This window comes from Herpailurus yagouaroundi, unplaced genomic scaffold (genome assembly GCF_014898765.1).
Source record: "Herpailurus yagouaroundi ecotype Mexico unplaced genomic scaffold, PumYag 67793, whole genome shotgun sequence".
NCBI lineage: Eukaryota > Metazoa > Chordata > Mammalia > Carnivora > Felidae > Herpailurus > Herpailurus yagouaroundi.
The window spans coordinates 10,837,050-10,855,652 of NW_024420586.1; the positions used below are offsets into that span (position 1 = coordinate 10,837,050).

At 37.3% G+C, this 18,603-nt stretch overlaps 1 protein-coding gene across 1 annotated transcript in view; it reads right to left on the reverse strand.

Annotated features, from left to right (window-relative positions):
- Positions 1-18,603, reverse strand: part of DMD (dystrophin) — a 2,039,083-nt gene that overhangs the window by 1,451,753 nt on the left and 568,727 nt on the right. Inside the window, exon 12 of the mRNA XM_040468816.1 lies at positions 10,045-10,195. Coding sequence (XP_040324750.1) covers positions 10,045-10,195 — 151 coding nt within the window. The remainder of the gene's footprint in view (positions 1-10,044; positions 10,196-18,603) is intronic.

Consider the following 18,603-nt stretch of genomic DNA (forward strand, 5'->3'; position numbering starts at 1 on the left):
CCACTTCAGGCTTTGAACTCATGAACCGTGAGATCAGACCTGAGCCGAAGTCAGACACTCAACTGATTGAGCCAACCAGGTACCCCTCTCAACTAGATTTTAAAAAAATTAAAACCAAGTATCATACATATACGACTCTGTAGACTATAAAGTGTGATACTGCCCTTTTCCACTTTAGCTTGCCACTTCCATATATCAAAAGAATATTATTATCACACAAATTAATTTTATTTGGTTTGGAGTCATATCTTATAATAACGCTTAAGGCCATTCATATACTTACGGGTACCAGGTATTATTATATGTGTTTTTATGTAATTATGTTTCCAATGTTTTTATCATTCCTATAAAGTAGATATCATCATTATCATTAACATCATCCTCATTTCATAGTTGGGGCAACTGAGGCACAAAATCGTTAGGTAACTTATGCAAAGCTATTCAGCTCACAAGTGACAGGAGCTATGTTTTAATCCTAATCAATATGACTGCAGGGTCTATAATGTATTGCTTCGGTATAAGAGATATTAATATAGCTTAAATAAGCTTAAGAGATAGATACATCTGTATTCTATAACTATATGACATAAGGCAAACAAACAGAAACTTAAACTCTTGTGTGTAAGTGTATCTGCATGTGTGTGCACTCAGTTGAGTTCCAGGTTTTAGCCCTCTGGTGACACTTGAATTAAACCTATTATATTTTATTTATTTATTTTCTTAATATAGTTTGTTGTCAAATTGGCTAACATACAGTATGTAAAGTGTGCTCTTGGTTTATGGGGTAGATTCCTGGGGTTCACTGCTAAACCTATTATATTTTAAAGGCCACTACTACAAACCTAGCTTTAAAAATATACACACATAGGGGCGCCTGGGTGGCGCAGTCGGTTAAGCGTCCGACTTCAGCCAGGTCATGATCTCGCGGTCTGTGAGTTCGAGCCCCGCGTCAGGCTCTGGGCTGATGGCTCAGAGCCTGGAGCCTGTTTCCGATTCTGTGTCTCCCTCTCTCTCTGCCCCTCCCCCGTTCATGCTCTGTCTCTCTCTGTCCCAAAAATAAATAAAAACGTTGAAAAAAAATTTTAAAAAAATATACACACATATAGACAATAGTTAGGTCCTCGTATATGTTCTTCCTGTTTGAAAGTAGGGTTAAGATTGGGTTATCTTAGCAATAAATGTTCATCAGAACAGTGTTTCATGTCTTAGCTTCTTTCATTAACTTTCCTCTCAGAAATCTTTCCTATCTTGGAACATATTTCTTTCCCTCTTAGAACATATTTGTATTGAGATGGTTCCTATTCTGTGTCCCTTGAGGGTCAAGTAAGGTCTATATGGAACGTCAAAAAAGAAAAAGTGCAATGTCTCTAGGCCCTCTCTCTCCTTTCTTAGTAAGAATCTGGGGAAAAAGATTAAGTTGTAAGGCCAGCTTTATTTTTTTTAATATATGAAATTTATTGTCAAATTGGTTTCCATACAACACCCAGTGCTCATCCCAAAAGATGCCCTCTTCAATACCCATCACCTACTAAGGCCAGCTTTAAAAAAGGGCCAACCAGAACTAATTTAGCCTATGATTGAGACCAGAGGGCAAAAAGTCCTTATAATTTCTATCAGGTTCAATGTGACTCACACCACCACAATTTTGCACATAAATTTAAGAACAGAGTCTTATGATTACAGACAGTATAGTTTGTCCAGCTGGTGGAGTCTGCATATATTCCTCATGAACTGACCATCCTGTGGCAGGTATCCAGCTAAAAATGTGATTCCATCAAATGGACTTCCTTTTCTGCATAAGCAAGGGTTACAAGTTTCATTTCAACAGACATACCTAAGTATGACTCCTGGTGACATCTTCTGCGCTATTTATGAAGATGCCAGGGTTACAACTATTAACATATTTTAACAGGAAATGAAACAGGGATAGAAGAACAAACGTGAGAGGTAGTGAGAGGGCATCAGGGATTATAACTCCACGTAAACTGCTTTATCGATGTGTTCCTTCCTCACCTGTAAGTTGTTTCCTTGCCCCTACTCACAATTTTTTTTTCTTTATTTAACTTGTCAGATTTATGTGTCTGCAAGGAAGGAAGCAATGATGAGGCTTCCGTGTGGAAGAGAACTAGTCAAAATAATTTAAAGCGTCTGCTACAAAAAAAAAAAACATTTATTGAGCATCAATTATGTACTAAGTATTTGGCTAGGCAGTGGAGAAATCAGAAGAGGTCTATCTGGTTCTCTGGCTGTAGCATAGTATTTTTTCCTGATTATATTGTTTATTTTTACTGTGATAGCCATCAAACATTCCTTAATCACTTATAACGGTAAAAGGAAATAAATTGGAATTTCATAGCAGTAATTAATAATGTACTTATAATCTTACTAAAGATTGAGGAGAGCTAACTAGACACTAAAAGCACTACTTGATTCCATGGCATTCTGAGGCTTTTCAGAATCTGCCTCCTCCTTCCAAATGCTGCATTTCTACTTAATACTGTCTATTCTTTTCTTACCCAATTTTGGCTTCCTAATTGCCCAGTCTCACAATCTATTATTTCAAGCCCTTTGCTCATTTCCTACATTTAGTCCTGCTGCCTGTGCTGTTGATTTCCAAAATGTTCCTTATACCTATTAACAATTTTCACTGACATGACTCCATTCAGGTTCTATACACTATCTGCACTACCTTCCTAACATATCTTCTGGCCTCCTATTCATCTGTGCTCTGGTTTATCTTACGAGACGTATCTTCCTAAAAAATTAAGATAAATTTTCCTAAACAACCACTCTTTAGTTTCTCATCAATACTAGCTACCTATTACTGAGAGTGTAACTCCAAATGCCTGAGTCTTGAGTTCAAGACCCTTCATGATCAGGTTGTATGTAGTCTTTTAGCACTGAAGATAGTGCAACACATGATCCAGGCAAGTGACATACACCCTACATTTCTGCCACGTCATTTCCTTTGCTCAAAGAAGTCACTGTTTTTAATATTCTCAAGTCATTTGCCATATTCTGCCTTGTACAACGGTCACTTGTTTTCTGTGTCTTTATCTGCTGTACTAACATGTGACTTTCCTGAGAAAGATTCCATATATATAGTCAATCTCTATATTCTTCACAGCATATAATGCTTTAATGAGTGTTTGTTCAATGATATGGAACAGAATGCGATGGGATAAAATGAAATGCCAAGTCCTTTAGCCAGATTACACTTAAAACTTCCCCATTACATGCACATCTAGATCATTTTAAAGGTCACCAGAAGAGGGTATTTTACAATCTTGGCAACCCAAATGCTTGAGATTAACTAAGCTGCAAGCAAAGGATAAGTGACTGAGCTTCTAAAAGACTATTTAATTTGTATTCATCAGTAGTTAACAAGGAACATTCAACGAAGTAGGAGTGTAGAGCACATGTCATATTTACATCTGCAGATTGTAATAACTAGTATGGTAAGGGTTTTGTTGACGCTGTTACTAAGCCATTGCAGGTAAAAACAAAAAGTCTAAATCTCTCAGAAGAATTGGAAACTTGGCCAGTAAACTAAGCCTTCAACTACATCTCAGTCTGATTGTGCTTTGAGACAAAAGGTTCCTCAGTCAAATACTTTCCTTTTGATGAAAAGACCCCCCCAAAAGAGCAAACTTCCTTCCCATTAATCAATGTCCAAGCCCACAACACACTATGACTCCTCAATAATAACTATTATCAAGGGAAACCCTCATTCCTTATCAACATCATAGTCTGTCCCTTAAGACAAAAATAACCCACCAGAATTATTTCCGCCATGTTCCTTTGCAAAGGGAAGGAGAAGTTCAATTTATTCATTCCCAAGAGAATAACTTTTGGGTGACTCAGATCTGAAGTCAACCTATAAATGCTCTCCCCAAAGCAAAAGCCTTGAAGACCAACTGGTTTTTCCAAATTCTGTGACACACTCCACTTTTCCCAGTTACCTAGAGTTAACACTTTGGCTACATTTAACAGTAACCACCAATAGAGGTTTGATTGTTTTGCCTTGCCTAATTGGCAGATTCCATACAAGTGACTTATCTCCATGACATTGTACAGTAGTTGCATTTCTAGCCTGCCTTGTAATAAAATGCTGTACAAATGGAGATGGCAAAAGGTCCTGTCACAGAACACAGAGAAGCGTATCTGTGATATCCATGGTGTACTTGCAAGGCTCGCCAACTTTTTTTTTTTCTGGCCTCCAACAGAGGGAGAGAGGGAGGGAGGGAGAGAAGTAGGGAGAAGGGGAGACAGAGAGAGAAAGAACCCGGCAGAGGCCTCTGACCTGAGCAGAATTTAAATGGATTCCGGGCCACAAAATCTGTGTCTTTTCTTTGATTTGTCATCTGTAATCATCTCTTAGAAAAAGAAGGAAGATGACTAAAGAATGTGATGTCTATCTATACATAGCTAACAACCCTACATGTTATCTTAGGTGACAAGTGTGGCGATGCAGCTGGGTGGAGTTGCTTTCCTCGACTGCTAGGGTTGCTGATGTATTTGGTTGTCACGGGAAATTGCCTTATTTTCATTCACCTACAATTCTTGGGAAGAAAAGCTGCAAAGCGAATTGATGACTACTTAAATCAGGCTTTAGTTTGGACTCACTTACTTCAAGAAAGAACATTTATCTTTTTCTGTTTTATGAAACATGGCAAGAATAATAACAACAAAAAAACATACTCCTTTTAAGTATGTACTTTTAAGAGAATATATGTTACCCATTTAAATAAATTCAACTACTGGGGTGCCTGGGTGGCTCAGTTGGTTAAGTGTCTGCCTCTGGCTCAGGTCATGATCTTCTGGTTCCTGGATTTGAGCCCCGAGCTGTCAGCACAGAGCCTGGAGCCTACTTCAGATTCGGTGTCTCCCACTCTCTCTCTGCTCCTCCTCCGCTCATGCTCTGGGTCTCTCTGTCTCTCTCTTTCTGTCTCTCTCTCAAAAATAAATAAACATTAGAAAATTTAAATAAATTCACCTATAGAGAACAAATGGATGGTTATCAGAAGGGAGGTGGGGGATGGGTGAAACAGGTGATGGGGATTAAGGAGTGCACCTGTCCTGAGGAGCACCGGGTGCTCTGTGGAAGTGCTGAATCACTATACTGTACACATGAAACGAATATTATACTGCCTGTGAACTGGAATTTAAATAAAAACTTTAAATAAATAGATAGATAGATAGATAGATAGATAGATAGATAGATAGATAAATTTAACTCCTTTATAAATTGTTTCATTTTCTTCTCCCCGTAATTGCTTCAAGTAAAAAAGATTATTACCAATTGTCAGGCTTTCTCTTATTATTCTGCCATTTCTCTTTTGGAATCCCTCCTGGCTTCCTCATACTACAGAGATCCAGTGTCAACATCATTCCCTCTGATGTTACCAGCCTTACTCTTGCCCTTTCCTAAAAAGCCTCACATTCTAAAACCAACAGAAAAATTAAAACCGGTATTACTTCCAATGTGAAGATATGGAGAACATGAGAAAAAGTAATTACTTTTTTTAAAGATTCTTTATTTATTTTGAGAGAGAGAGAGAGGGAGAGAGAGCACACTAGCAGGGGAGGGGCAGAGACACAGGGAGAGAGAGAATCTGTGCTGTCAGCGCAGATCCGGACTTGGGGCTTGACCTCACCGTGAGATCATGACCCAAGACAAAATCAAGGGTCAGACACTTAACTGACTGAGCCCCCAAGGTGACCCTTATGAAAACTACACATTTATTTAGTGTCAAAGCTGGATAGTACTCTGGCCTCCAGGTAAGAAGGCTGTCACGTTGAGTTCTTTCGCAAACCAATCTTGAACCAAGGATTTAGGTGCAAAGAGTTTAATTGGGAAGTGATCTCAGGAGGCATTATGAGTGAGAATGTGAGGCAGTTTACCTCATGGACACCTGGGCCCAGTCTTGCTGGGACACCTTTGAGAGATTGTGGGAATTAAGAAACACCTTGGGATTGTCCTACCATGGGCCAAGGATTCTTGGGCATTTATCCATCATCTCCCATTCCTCATGGGTTAATTAATGGAAGCTCTCAGCACTAACTCTGCTTCCTTCCCACCCCCAAACTAGCTGAGACTCTCTTGTGGCAGCAAATGTCTTCAGACACAGAGAAGCCATTAGTGTATACAGAAACTGTCTGCATGACACTTCCAGGGCAGACCAAGGGGAAGAGGGTTGCATAGTGTCTACAATAGGAGTGCATGATCCACACATGAAATGTGGTCCAGTTTGACATCTAGCACTGGATCTAAGTTCTTTATCAGATGTTCACTTAAAACCTATGTGACAGGGGTGCCTGGGTGGCTCAGTCGGTTAAGCGTCCGACTTCAACTCAGGTCACGATCTCGCAGCCCGTGAGTTTGAGCCCCACGTCGGGCTCTGGGCTGATGGCTCAGAGCCTGGAGCCTGCTTCAGATTCTGTGTCTCCCTCTCTCTCTGCCCCTCCCCCATTCATGCTCTGTCTCTCTCTGTCTCAAAAATAAATAAACGTTAAAAAAAACCTATGTGACAAATTAGCCTCTTTTCATCACAACTTTCACATGAAAATTAGAACACAGTTGATGTTTTATTTTTTTTCCCCCTGGGTGCAGAGTACCTGGATTACCATAGCTATAGCTGTCCCCATACTGCTCCACTGTAAACTGCTATGGCCAAAATGGCTGTGAGGGCAGCAAGAGCGAAGGCCAGCCTTGTTTGTTATTGAATCAGAAGCTCATTACATAAGAAAAGAACTCTGCGATTTAGAAGGAACAGTATCTTGCATCTGCAAAGAATAACTTCCAAGCTACCTCTGAAAAATGTTATAAAAAGAGACAATAAACTTGAGTGAGATGCAGATTTAGCAGGAATGAGTTGAAGGAGCAGATATTTCCTTTCAAAGCCATGAATCCAAGAACCACAGAATCCTAAACAGAGTTGTCAGATAAAATCCAGGATGCCAACTAAGATCTCAATTTCAGATAAACAGTGAATAATTTGGGACATACTTCCACTAAAACAGTATTTGTTGCTTATCTGAAATGCAAATTTAACTAGGTTTCTTGGATTTTTATTTTCCAGATTTGGCAAGCCTACTCTGGACCAATTATGAAGGTTATTCTGTGTGTGTGTGTGTGTGTGTGTGTGTGTGTGTGTGTGTGTGTGTTTCTTGATGGACTGAGCAAGCTCTTGTTCCTACAGTAAAACCCAGAGCTAGTTTTATAATGGCTACTAGAATGAAGCACTTTCAGAATTCCAACTCAGAAATAACCGTCACTATTTGCCGGCAACATGACTTTAAACACACAAGATCCTAAAGACTCCACTGAAAACTGTTAGAACTAATACATATAGTAAAATTGCAGGATACAATAACATTATACAAAAATGTGTTTATACACAGGAACAACAAACTATCCAAGAGAGAAATTAAGAAAACAACCCAATTTACAATTGCTTCAAAAAGAATAAAGCGCCTAGGAATAAATTTAACCTAGGAGGTGAAAGATCTATATACTAAAAACTACAAGATATTGATGAAAGACTGAAGAAGACACAAATAAATGGAAAGATATTTCATGCTCATGACTTGGAAGAATTAATATTATGAAAATGTCCATATTACCAAAGCAATCTACAGATTCAATGCAACCCACATGTAAATTCCTACGGCATTTTTCACAGAACTAGAACAAACAATCCTAAAATTTGTACAGTGCCGTAAAAGACATGAGTAGCCAAAGCAATGCTGACAAAGAAGAACAAAGCTGGAAGCGTGATCTTCTCTGATTACAAACTATATTACAAAGCTATAATAATCAAAACAGTACGGTTTGGGCATAAAACACACACACACAGATTGAGGGAATATAATAAAAATCCAAGAAATAAATGATGCGTATGTGGTCAGTTAATTTACATCAAAGGAGGCAAGAACGTACAATGAAGAAAGGCCACCCTCTTCGATAGATGGTGTTGAAAAAAGGGCAGACTCACATTTAAATGAAACTAGACAACACTTATACCATACACCAAAATTAACTCAAAATGGATTAAGACTTGATGTATGAACTGAAACCATAAAACTCTTAAAAGAATACATAAGTGGTAAACTCCATAACAGCAGTCTTGGTGATGATATTTTTTTTTTTTGGATTTGACTTAAAAGCAAAGGTAATAAAAGCAAAAATAAACAAGTGGGACTACATCAAACCAAAAAGCTTCTGCACAGCAAAGGAAACCATCAACATAATGAAAAGAATAACCTAATGAATGGGAGAAGATATTTGGAAATCATATACCCAACAAGGGGTTAATATCCAAAATATATAAAGAACTTAAATGACTCAACAACAAAAACACAATCAGATTTTAAAATAGGCAAACGATCTCAATAGACATTTTTCCAACAGGCACATCAAAAGATGCTCAACATCACTAACCATCAGGGAAATGGAAATGAAAACCATAATGAGCTCTCACTTCACATTTGTTAGAATGGCTATTATCAAACAAAGAAAAGAAAAGAAAAGAAAAGAAAAGAAAAGAAAAGAAAAGAAAAGAAAAACACGAAATAACAAGTGTTGGGGAGGATGTGGAGAAAAAAATAACCTTGTCCGCTGTGGTTAGGAAAGTAAGTTTATGTAACCGCTATGAAAATCAGTATGAAGTTTCCTCAAAACACTAAAGATAGAACTATCATATGATCCAGCAATTCCACTTCTGGGTGTTTATCAAAACAAAATGAAAACAATAACTCAAAAAGATATATGTCCTCCTATGTTCATTGCAGCATTATTTACAATAGCCAAGATATGGAAACAACTTCAGTGTCCACTGATGGATGAGTAAAGAAGATGTGGTATGCGTGTGTGTGTGTGTGTGTGTGTGTGTGTATGTATTTATACATACATATATACATACTGCAATATACTCAGACATAAAAAATGAATTCTTGGTATTTGTGACAACATGGATGTACTTTGATGGTATTAAGGTAAGTGCAGTAAGTCAGACACAGAAAGACAAATACCATATGATTCCACTTCTATGCAGAAGATAGAAAACAAAACAAATCTTACAGATAAAGAGAACTAAATGGTAGATGCCAGAAGGGAGAGGGGTGAGGAGGTGGGCAAAACGGCTGAGGGACAAACTTCCACTTCTAAAACAGTAAATCATCTGTATGCAATGTACAGCCTGGTACGACAGTCAGTAATATTGTAGTGCATGTTTGAAAGTTGCTGTGAGGGTCCATCTTTACAGTTCTCATCACAAAATAAAAAAATGTACAACTCCGTATGGTAAGGAATGGTAACTAGACTTATTCTGATCATTTCACAGAGTAAACAGATTTTTGAATCATTATATCATATACCTAAAATGTGTATTATGTTATATGTCAATTTTATCTGAATTTAAAAAATGGATACTGAAGAAAAAAAAGAAATAAACCTGTAGAAATCCTACTCACAGAAACAACAAATGCTTTTTGGCAACCAAAGAGCATAACTTGTAAATATACCAATAAACTGAAAAAAGATACGATGGAAGTATTGCAAATTATAGATTCTATAATAATAATAGATTATTTGCAATAATAGAGTCTGTATTTCACAGAAAAGCAATGTTACAGATGTTCATTTTAATCAAACTTCACCTGTTCTAAGACTTTCTGAACTGAAGGTAAAAACGTACAAAAAAATCATGCCTTATTAGTTAAATTTGCATTGCAAGTAATCCCTACAGAGTCCCTCTTCCAAGAAACCAAAACTTTAATAAATCACATATCCAGTGTTGTTGTCCTCCAGGAATGCATTTGATATTTTTTCAAATATGAAAAGCCTAATTATGCCACATTTGAAAAACACAAACGTTTCAGAAAATATTAGGTAAAAATGACTCTCAAACTCTTCTTAACTGAAGCTTTAATTCCTTCCTACCTGTAAACCCTGATATATGTATAAATGTGTGTATATAAAACACATATGTATACACAGAGTTTGTTCTCCAGAAGAAAGCAAACAGCATTAAATATACTAACCTTATGTTGTTGTACTTGGCGTTTTAGATCTTCAATATCAGGTCCAAGGGGCTCTTTCTCCATTTTCCTTGTTCTCTCTTCTGTTTTAGTTAGCCAATCATTTAACTCTTTCAGTTGCTGATTCTGAAGATCCATTAGAACTTTATGTAAGCTGAAAATGTGAACGATGTCTATTACTACCGCTATCAAAATAACTTTACTTATTATTATTAAACCTAGAAGATAAAACTGTTGATGTTTTAGTCTATGGCATGTTCACATTGTTTGGTATCTCATAGACATTAAGAAGAGAAGCAGAGCCCATGATTAATCACCACTGAAGTTATTCTTTCTCCAGCTTATTATAGTTCATACATCTTGAGTTTTAGAAAGTTTCACACAACTAACTGTGAACATGTTAAGTGCGACCCATCTCTGATAATTCAACTAACAGCATATCCTGGAAATGGTTCATTTAGACCTCCATTATTTTAATATGTATGGTGATTAAAGATGGCCACAAATTTTTTGCCACTCTGCCCCAGAATCTACTTCCCATCCTCATGAATATGGACTAGCCTTGTGATTTGTTTTGACCAACAGAACATGGCAGACGTGATACTCTACGAGTTCCAAGTACAGATGCTGTAAGGGAACAAGGAAGCATTTATACTCTGTCTCAGAACCCAGCTGCCATGGTGTTAGAAGACCAGGCTACACTCCTGAATGATGAGAGGCCATGTTGTAAGTGACTCTAGAGGATAAAATGCTATCTTAAAAGTTGAGCTTCCTGCTGAATGCAGGCCAAAGAGTGACCTCAGCCATATCACAATTGCAGAACAACCACCACCGAGATGAACCCTGGCCACATCCCTGCTCTACAGAATCATGATGTAATTATAAAGTATTGTGTTAAGCCACTAAGATTTAGAGACATTTGTTATGCAGAAATAGATAAGTGACACAGATGTATTGTTTACAAAGATGTAAACAACAGTGGGCTGGGTAATGAATTTAAAGCCTGGCTATATGCCCTAAAACCAACTTAAACCTTCTCAATTAGATTGCCAGCATCAGGGACAAGGGACAACATCTTGCTTATCAATCTGCATGGTGAGGATGAAAATTAAAATAGGTTATTTTATCCATACAATAAAAATATGAGACTCAAATGAGAAGTGTTAATACCTATTTTGAAGTAAATGTTCTTCATGAAGACAGGTTTAAAGCATTTTTAGGAAACTACAGTATGCTGAACATTACTCTTATAACACTAATAAAGAAGACATAATTTGAATTAGGAATTTACTATTGTGATTTGTAAAATTTTTACCAGAAATTTCCATTAGTCAACAGGTTAAAACACACAAAATACACACATAGTTGAGGGTTTAATATAATTTAGATTTCACCATTTACTGATCTTTTACCTTTCACAGACACATGTTCACTGAGGCACACTGCAGTCAAAAGCCTATGAGAATAAGCTTTCATTTATCAAGCAAAAAAGGCAGTCATCTTCTTTTTATGAGAAGATGAGAAGTAACATAAATGAAGAAGCACCCATTTAAGTAAAAGCAAAAACTCAAAGATGCCAGTTTAAGCCTCTTCGATAAAGAGTATCATCCTTACATTGTAAAGTATATAAATCATTCACTTTATTGGTTCAGTCTACCCCTTGAGAACTGACCCGAGAATAAGATTTCATGAGAATTAGCTACAGTACCACTCTTTACTTTTGTTGTTCTTCCTGCCCAGTTTGTCTTTACATTAAGATACAAATCTCACCTTTCAAAAACTGAAGAAAAATGCCCACAATGTTATTTATACTTGAAGAACTATTACAACACACATTTGTTCGAGTTAATAAGCAATTTAATTTTAAAATACTTCCTTCCTTTTTTGTAAACTTTTAGACAGACATTTCATTCAACAGATATTCACTGAATTCCATACCTATGCTGGAAACTCCTAGTGAGTAGGATGTCCCTGTGGGGAAGCCTCTGTCAAGAGTGAACTTTGTATGGCTTTCCTTTGGCCTTTAAGAACAATTTTTTTAATGTTTATTTTTGAGATAGAGTGTGCCAGTCGGGGAGAGGCAAAGAGGGCGGGGCAGGGGGGCGGACAGAGGATCTGAAGCAGGCTCTGTGCTGACAACATGGAGCCTCATGTGGGGCTCGAATGAACCATGAGATCACAACTGGAGCCAAAATTGAATGCTCAACCAACTGAGCCACTCAGATGACCCTAAGAATAATTATTTTCACTATAATGTTCAGAAATGTTTTTGCTTTCCCAAGGCTGTTACTTTAGAAACTCTTAAGTATTCAGTAATGTCTGGTCACTATTTACTGCTTTCCGTGCAGGCGTTATATGGAATAAGTTAATAGGTGGTAAAAGGTGCTATGCTTCCTCTGCTCACTGAGGCCTGCAAATAGACAGCCTCAATATATGCAGGTGAATCGCAAGCCAGAGTTCTCAGAACGAGCAGCAGGGAAGTGAATGAACAGTGGCTCCTGGCAATGCCTGAGCAGAGACAGAAACAACCACTAGGAGGCACTGCTATCAGAAGCCTGTTTAGAAGCCTTTGCAACACAAATGCCCCTTTTTTAAATGTGGTAGAAGAAGAGGTAACTTTAGAAAGGGGTGGGGGATAACTACCCCTTGGGTGAAAATATCTTTAAAATAAATTTTTAACTATATTGGTTAACATGTATTCAACACTTTTCGTGTGATAACTCTGTAAGTAACCATAAAATGCACTATTTCAGTGGATCCTAAATGATGGAATGAGATCTATTTGTGCTTTGCAGAATGATTTTCATGGCAAAAGGAAAAACTTATGAAATTATTTTAGTATGTCTTGGCATATATCTATATGGCTGAACAACATATGCATGTGTATGTTTGTATACACACGTACATACAGTGAGTCTGCATATAACTTCAATGCATATATAAAATCAAACAGTTTAGGATGAAGCTAAGTAAAGATAATTATTTTAAGAAGGATTCTTAAATATAATAAAAGTGCAGGGGCAACTGGGTGGCTCAGACAGTTAAGTGTCTGACTCCTAATTTCATCGTAGGTAAGATCTCATGGTCTTGAGATCAAACCCCGTGTTGAGATCAAGCCTTGATGCTGACCCTGCTTGCAATTCTATCTCTCCCTCTCTCTCTGCCCCTCTGTGGCTCGCAATCTCGCTCTCAAAAGAAATAAATTTTTTTTTTAAAAGAAGAGTGCAGATATGAAAGAAATTGTGAAGGTGGAACATGACTGACATGTTTGAAAAACACCGAATAATTACATTTGGTCTTCATTATCGCTTACTGAGGTAGATAATACCATTATTCTTTTATTTCTGAGGACAATGGAATTTGGGAAGGTTAAAGAACTTGCCCAAGTTGTCTCAGTGACAAGCTAAGACAGTATATAAATGCTAAACTATCTGGGACCCAACTCTGTGCTCTTAACTTTGACTTATCTTCCTTCTTTATGGACTTACCTTCCTTCTTTATGTTAGGTTGAGTCATATGAAGCTGCTAATACATGAGTTTTCATTCCATGAAAATGACTATTTCATATTGTTCAATTTAAAATATTATTAAAGTGAAAAAGAAATTCTACATTTCCAACTAACATTCTAAAGATGCCAATAAATTAGGGACATTTGTCAAATTCATAAAATAAAAATCTACCACCCATGGGCAAGAAAAGAGTTTGCTTTCTCCTTGGTTTCATTTTATGGTTTTCAGGTGGTCATTTGGAAAGGCCTGTAAAAGCGAAAGGAAAATGAAGGATAAATACGTGACTGGCAATGGAGGGAGAAGACCATGGAACCAGAACAAACTAGCGCCAGACTGGAGATAGTTCTGACAACATCTAGAGGCAGAAGCATGTCAGGATATGATGCTGGGAACTGCTACAGCCAACTTCCAATTGTAAAATCATTTAAGGACATAAGGAAGCTACCAAAACCAATAAACTGAAAGGAACTAGAGACTATCATGGCAAGTGAAATAGGCCAGTCAGAGAAAACTATCACATGATTTCACTCATACAATGACCTAAGACATAAAACAGACGAACAAAGGAAAGAGACAAACCAAAAAATAGACTCTTAAATACAGAAAACAAATTTGTAGGGCACCCGGGTGGCTCAGTCAGTTGAGCGCCCGACTTCGACACAGGTCATGATCTCACGGTTCATGGGTTTGAGCCCCCATGTCGGGCTCTGCACTGACAGCTCAGAGCCTGGAGCCTGCTTCGGATTCTGTGTCTCCCTCTCGCTCTGCCCCTCCCCCGTTTGCACTCTCTCCTCTCTCTCTCTCTCAAAAATAATAACTAAACATTAAAAATTTTAAAAGGAAAGAAAAGAAATTCGGTAGCTGCCAGAGAGGTATTGGGTGAGGGGATGGATGAAATAGGTGAAGGGGATTAAGAGTACACTTAGCTTGATGAACACTGAGAAACATATAGAATTGTTGGATTATTTTATTGTATACTTGAAACTAATATAACACTGTATGTTAATTATACACTAATAAAAAAAAAAAAGAAAGAACCTCAGATTTTGATGGCACTATGGAGTCATATACTTAACGTATAGCTATCGCACCAGAGGATTTATTGTAATATAAGACAATGACATCCTTATGGTTTTAACCAGGGCTTCCCAAACTTTAATGTGCATACAAATCACCTGGGGAATATGTTCTACTGTGGATTCTAAGTCTAGAGAGGGGCTGAGAGTCTTCATTTGTATGCCCAAGGGATACCAATGCTGCTGGTCCATAGATCACACCTTAAGAAATGATACTATAAGGCACTTGGATTTGGGTTATTTGTTAGTTACAGTGAAAAAGCATTTTAAGGAATACCATTTTCCAAATAATTTTACTGAAGATCTGTCTCTCACTCCACACCCTGCTTCAGGGACATAACCTCTATGAACATAAAGGAAATTGGTGCAAACACAGAGTCTGCTTTACAGAGACTTTGTTGGACTGTAGAAAAGCATTTCTACTCTAGCCAGTACTGCCCAATAGATCTTTATAACAACGTAAATGTGTATCTGCATTATCCAATACTATAGCCACCAGCCCCGTGTGGCTATTGGACACTTGAAATAAGGCTAGTGTATGTAAATGAGAAACTGAATTTTTACCCATATCTAATTATAATAATTTAAATTTGCAACTAAAAAGATGCATGTGGCTAGTGGCTGACATATTGGAAAGCACAGGTCTACACCAACAGATAACTGGCTTGACCATAGCAAGGAATCCTTACTGGGCAGTCTTTATCCATAGTATTTTACTATGTTGCATAATATTTATAAGGAATTATATCCTGAGTTAAATTATCTAGCAATAAATATAAATAGGATTTTCTGAAATTTTGGTTCTCTAGACAGATTTATACATGCCAACCCTGTACATGTTTTCTTAAATCTCAGCCTATATTTTATAGTCTAACTAGTGTTTCTTGGGCTTTATGGAAATACATTATAAAATATATAAAACTACTTATGAAAACATAATAATATGGTAGGCAATATACTAATAAATGTGTAAATGTATAGACTTCATAAATCCTAGAGACTTACTATTAAAAATTACCAAGAAGGGGAGCCTGGGTGGCTCAGTCAGTAAGCATCTGACTTCAGCTCAGGTCATGATCTCATGGTTTGTGGGTTCGAGCCCCACGTCGGGCTCTGGGCTGAAAGCTCAGAGCCTGGAGCCCGCTTCGGATTCTGTGTCTCCCTCTTTCTGGCCCTCCCCTGCTCACACTTGTCTCTATCTCTCAGAAATAAACATTAAAAAAATTAAAAAAAATTACCAAGAGGGCTAAACTATTTAATAAGCTAGGTTCTCAGGCCCAATTTCCTACACTTCATAATGACTTGCTTATATGCAATTCTCAAATAAGAAATACAACTAATGAAAGGAGGTAAAATATTAATGTGAATTTACAAATTACAAAAGAATCCTCAGTGGTGTTAAAATATGCATGTTATACATGCAAATACAATACAATCACATGATTTAAGCTGTCAATAAAACCTATATATTTGATTCGATTTAAGGAGGGCTACCAGTATGAATTAGAGAAACTGAATTTTTAATGCACTTTTTACTTTCAAATGCATGCCATTTTGTAACTAAAATCACACTGATAAATACCAAAATTAATTTATTTCCTTATTCAAACTGTTGGCCTGAAAATCTCAGCAAAATGGTTTTAATGACTAGATTATAGAGTTTTGATTTTAGCTCACAAATTGTTTATGTACAACTAGATGTTCCAGGAAGGCTGAAGTATACTTACATATGTAGTTATTTTAACCCCCTTGTATAGGTTTTTGTTTCATTTCCTCTGTTACAAAAGTGATCGATGAAGGTGATGTTTACACAGCAGGTGTTTATTAAAACTATCACAAAATGGTGATTTAGTGCAATTTAAATCCAACCAGGTGCTTCCAGTGAATATCCAGGGTCGAAAATGAGTGTGTTGCTTTAACTTGAACCAGAAGCATGGAGGCAGGTTTAGGACACATAAAAATGTCTTTATTGAATTATTTATAAATTAATAATACTACATAAGGAGTACATTATCTACTAAATAATCATTTTGACCTTGTACACTTTGGGACATTTAAATATCATTTTATATATGAATAACAAATTATATTTATCGTGTGTCAGACAACAGATGTGTTACTATAATTAATCCTAATGATGCAGGAACTGATCTTAGCCCCAATTTACAGACGGGGAAACAAAAGTATACCTGGGTCAAAGGGCAAACAAGGGGAGGTGGGAAACTGGGACTCAGGTCGTTTGGCCCTCGGGCCTACTTTGCCATCATGCTGTACTGTCCGCACTGATGTTATTTTTTTAGAGCTGATTTTAATACCTATTCCTCATTTCATTTATATCAGTAATTATCAGGATATAAAAACAGAAGGTAAAAAAAAGGTCATTTAGTGGGTTTTTATAGCGATTGTCATCAATGGATAATTTTGTTCTTTGTTCTCACCAAAATGAAAAGTACGGTTGTTACTATTGAGACAAATGCTCTTAGCATAACATTTACATTAATGGTAGAAACCACAATACACTGAGACCCGATTTTCCTCACACATATGGTGACAAGGTAAAATAAATGACCAGATATTTTAAATATTTATAATGTTTCACTAAATGTAAGAATCAGAGCATGATATATCCTAGGCAAAGCAAAACCGACAAAAAGAACCCCACCCTGCTTTAAAATAGGAAAGCGATATCGATTTTTTTAAAGGAAAGTTTCAGTAATGCATATACAAACATACGTAAAGGCTTTTGTTGTATGGCAGTAATGAATGGGCCATATGAAGCACATTAGTAGTTTTCAGCTCTCAAGGTTTGGGACATTTATCAACGCTCAATATTGAATACCGTGTGAAATACAAGGTTCAAAACCGAGAATCCAGTAAAAGCAACGACCTCAAATGTGTCCAACTTTCACCATCACTGTTACATGGATACCACCACCTTTCCCACCCCTGCGTCCACCACCGCTGTTGGCCAGTTCCCACTCTGAATTTCTGAAAGTGTAGTATGTGCATCTGTGCAGTGGCCCCCCTGCGCCCCCCTGACTCAATAAATACATCCTCTTTCCTCCAAGTCCTAACCATCCCTTAAAAAAATCCGGCTGCAAAGGCTGACAGTGGACACTGGTCTTCGAGCTACTACCAGGAGAGTAGTTTCCATTGGAGAACGAAGAGAGGCAAAGGTCTAACCAAATCATATAAAGAGGCTTTCCTCGCCCCTAAAACCAATGCGTCCATCCTCCTCTCTACGGCACCACCACTCCCACCAACTGGTAGGCTGACATGTCTCTTGGGCCAGAAAAGAAAGCAAGAACAGGTCATGTACGTTTATCAAAAGCTCCCACTAAGCCTGAAAGCGCCCTGCAGCTTGTATTACAGCCTGCAGCTTGTATTACAGCCTGCAGCCCGGTCTTGGAGGCCCCAGTGTTTACTCTGCGACCTCACAATAAGTATCTCAGAAAGAATTCACCTGCGAAGTTCCCCTTCCAGCGGCTAGAGATAAAAATAAATTGTCAACCCTCCCTCAAAATCAAATGCGTATGAATATTTATTTGTTCACTGAATGGAATGTGAGAAATAGCAGTGTGCCTAAAAACGATTCTGTGAAACAAAAATGAACCACTGTTTCCAAAGTCCTAATCTATTTTTCTCCTCTGTCCATATAACTCAACAGCAGTTTAATTATTGACATTCTTCAACTATCCAGAGCAAGATTAAAGTTCAAAATGCAAACAAATTCATTTGCATTTTGAAAGCATAAATTCAAAATAGTAACAGTAACACAATAAAGAAACTGCATGGCTGGATGAAAAGATTCTTGTGGCAAATACATTATGGCAACCCTCAATTCAATCTTCCTGATTAAATACTTACAAAGTAGATGAAGACACTCGCAGATGTCATCACAAACCAAGGACTACTATTAAATACAATGATTGAAAGATTGTTTAAATTATCCCTAGTAAGAATGAGAAATGTTGAC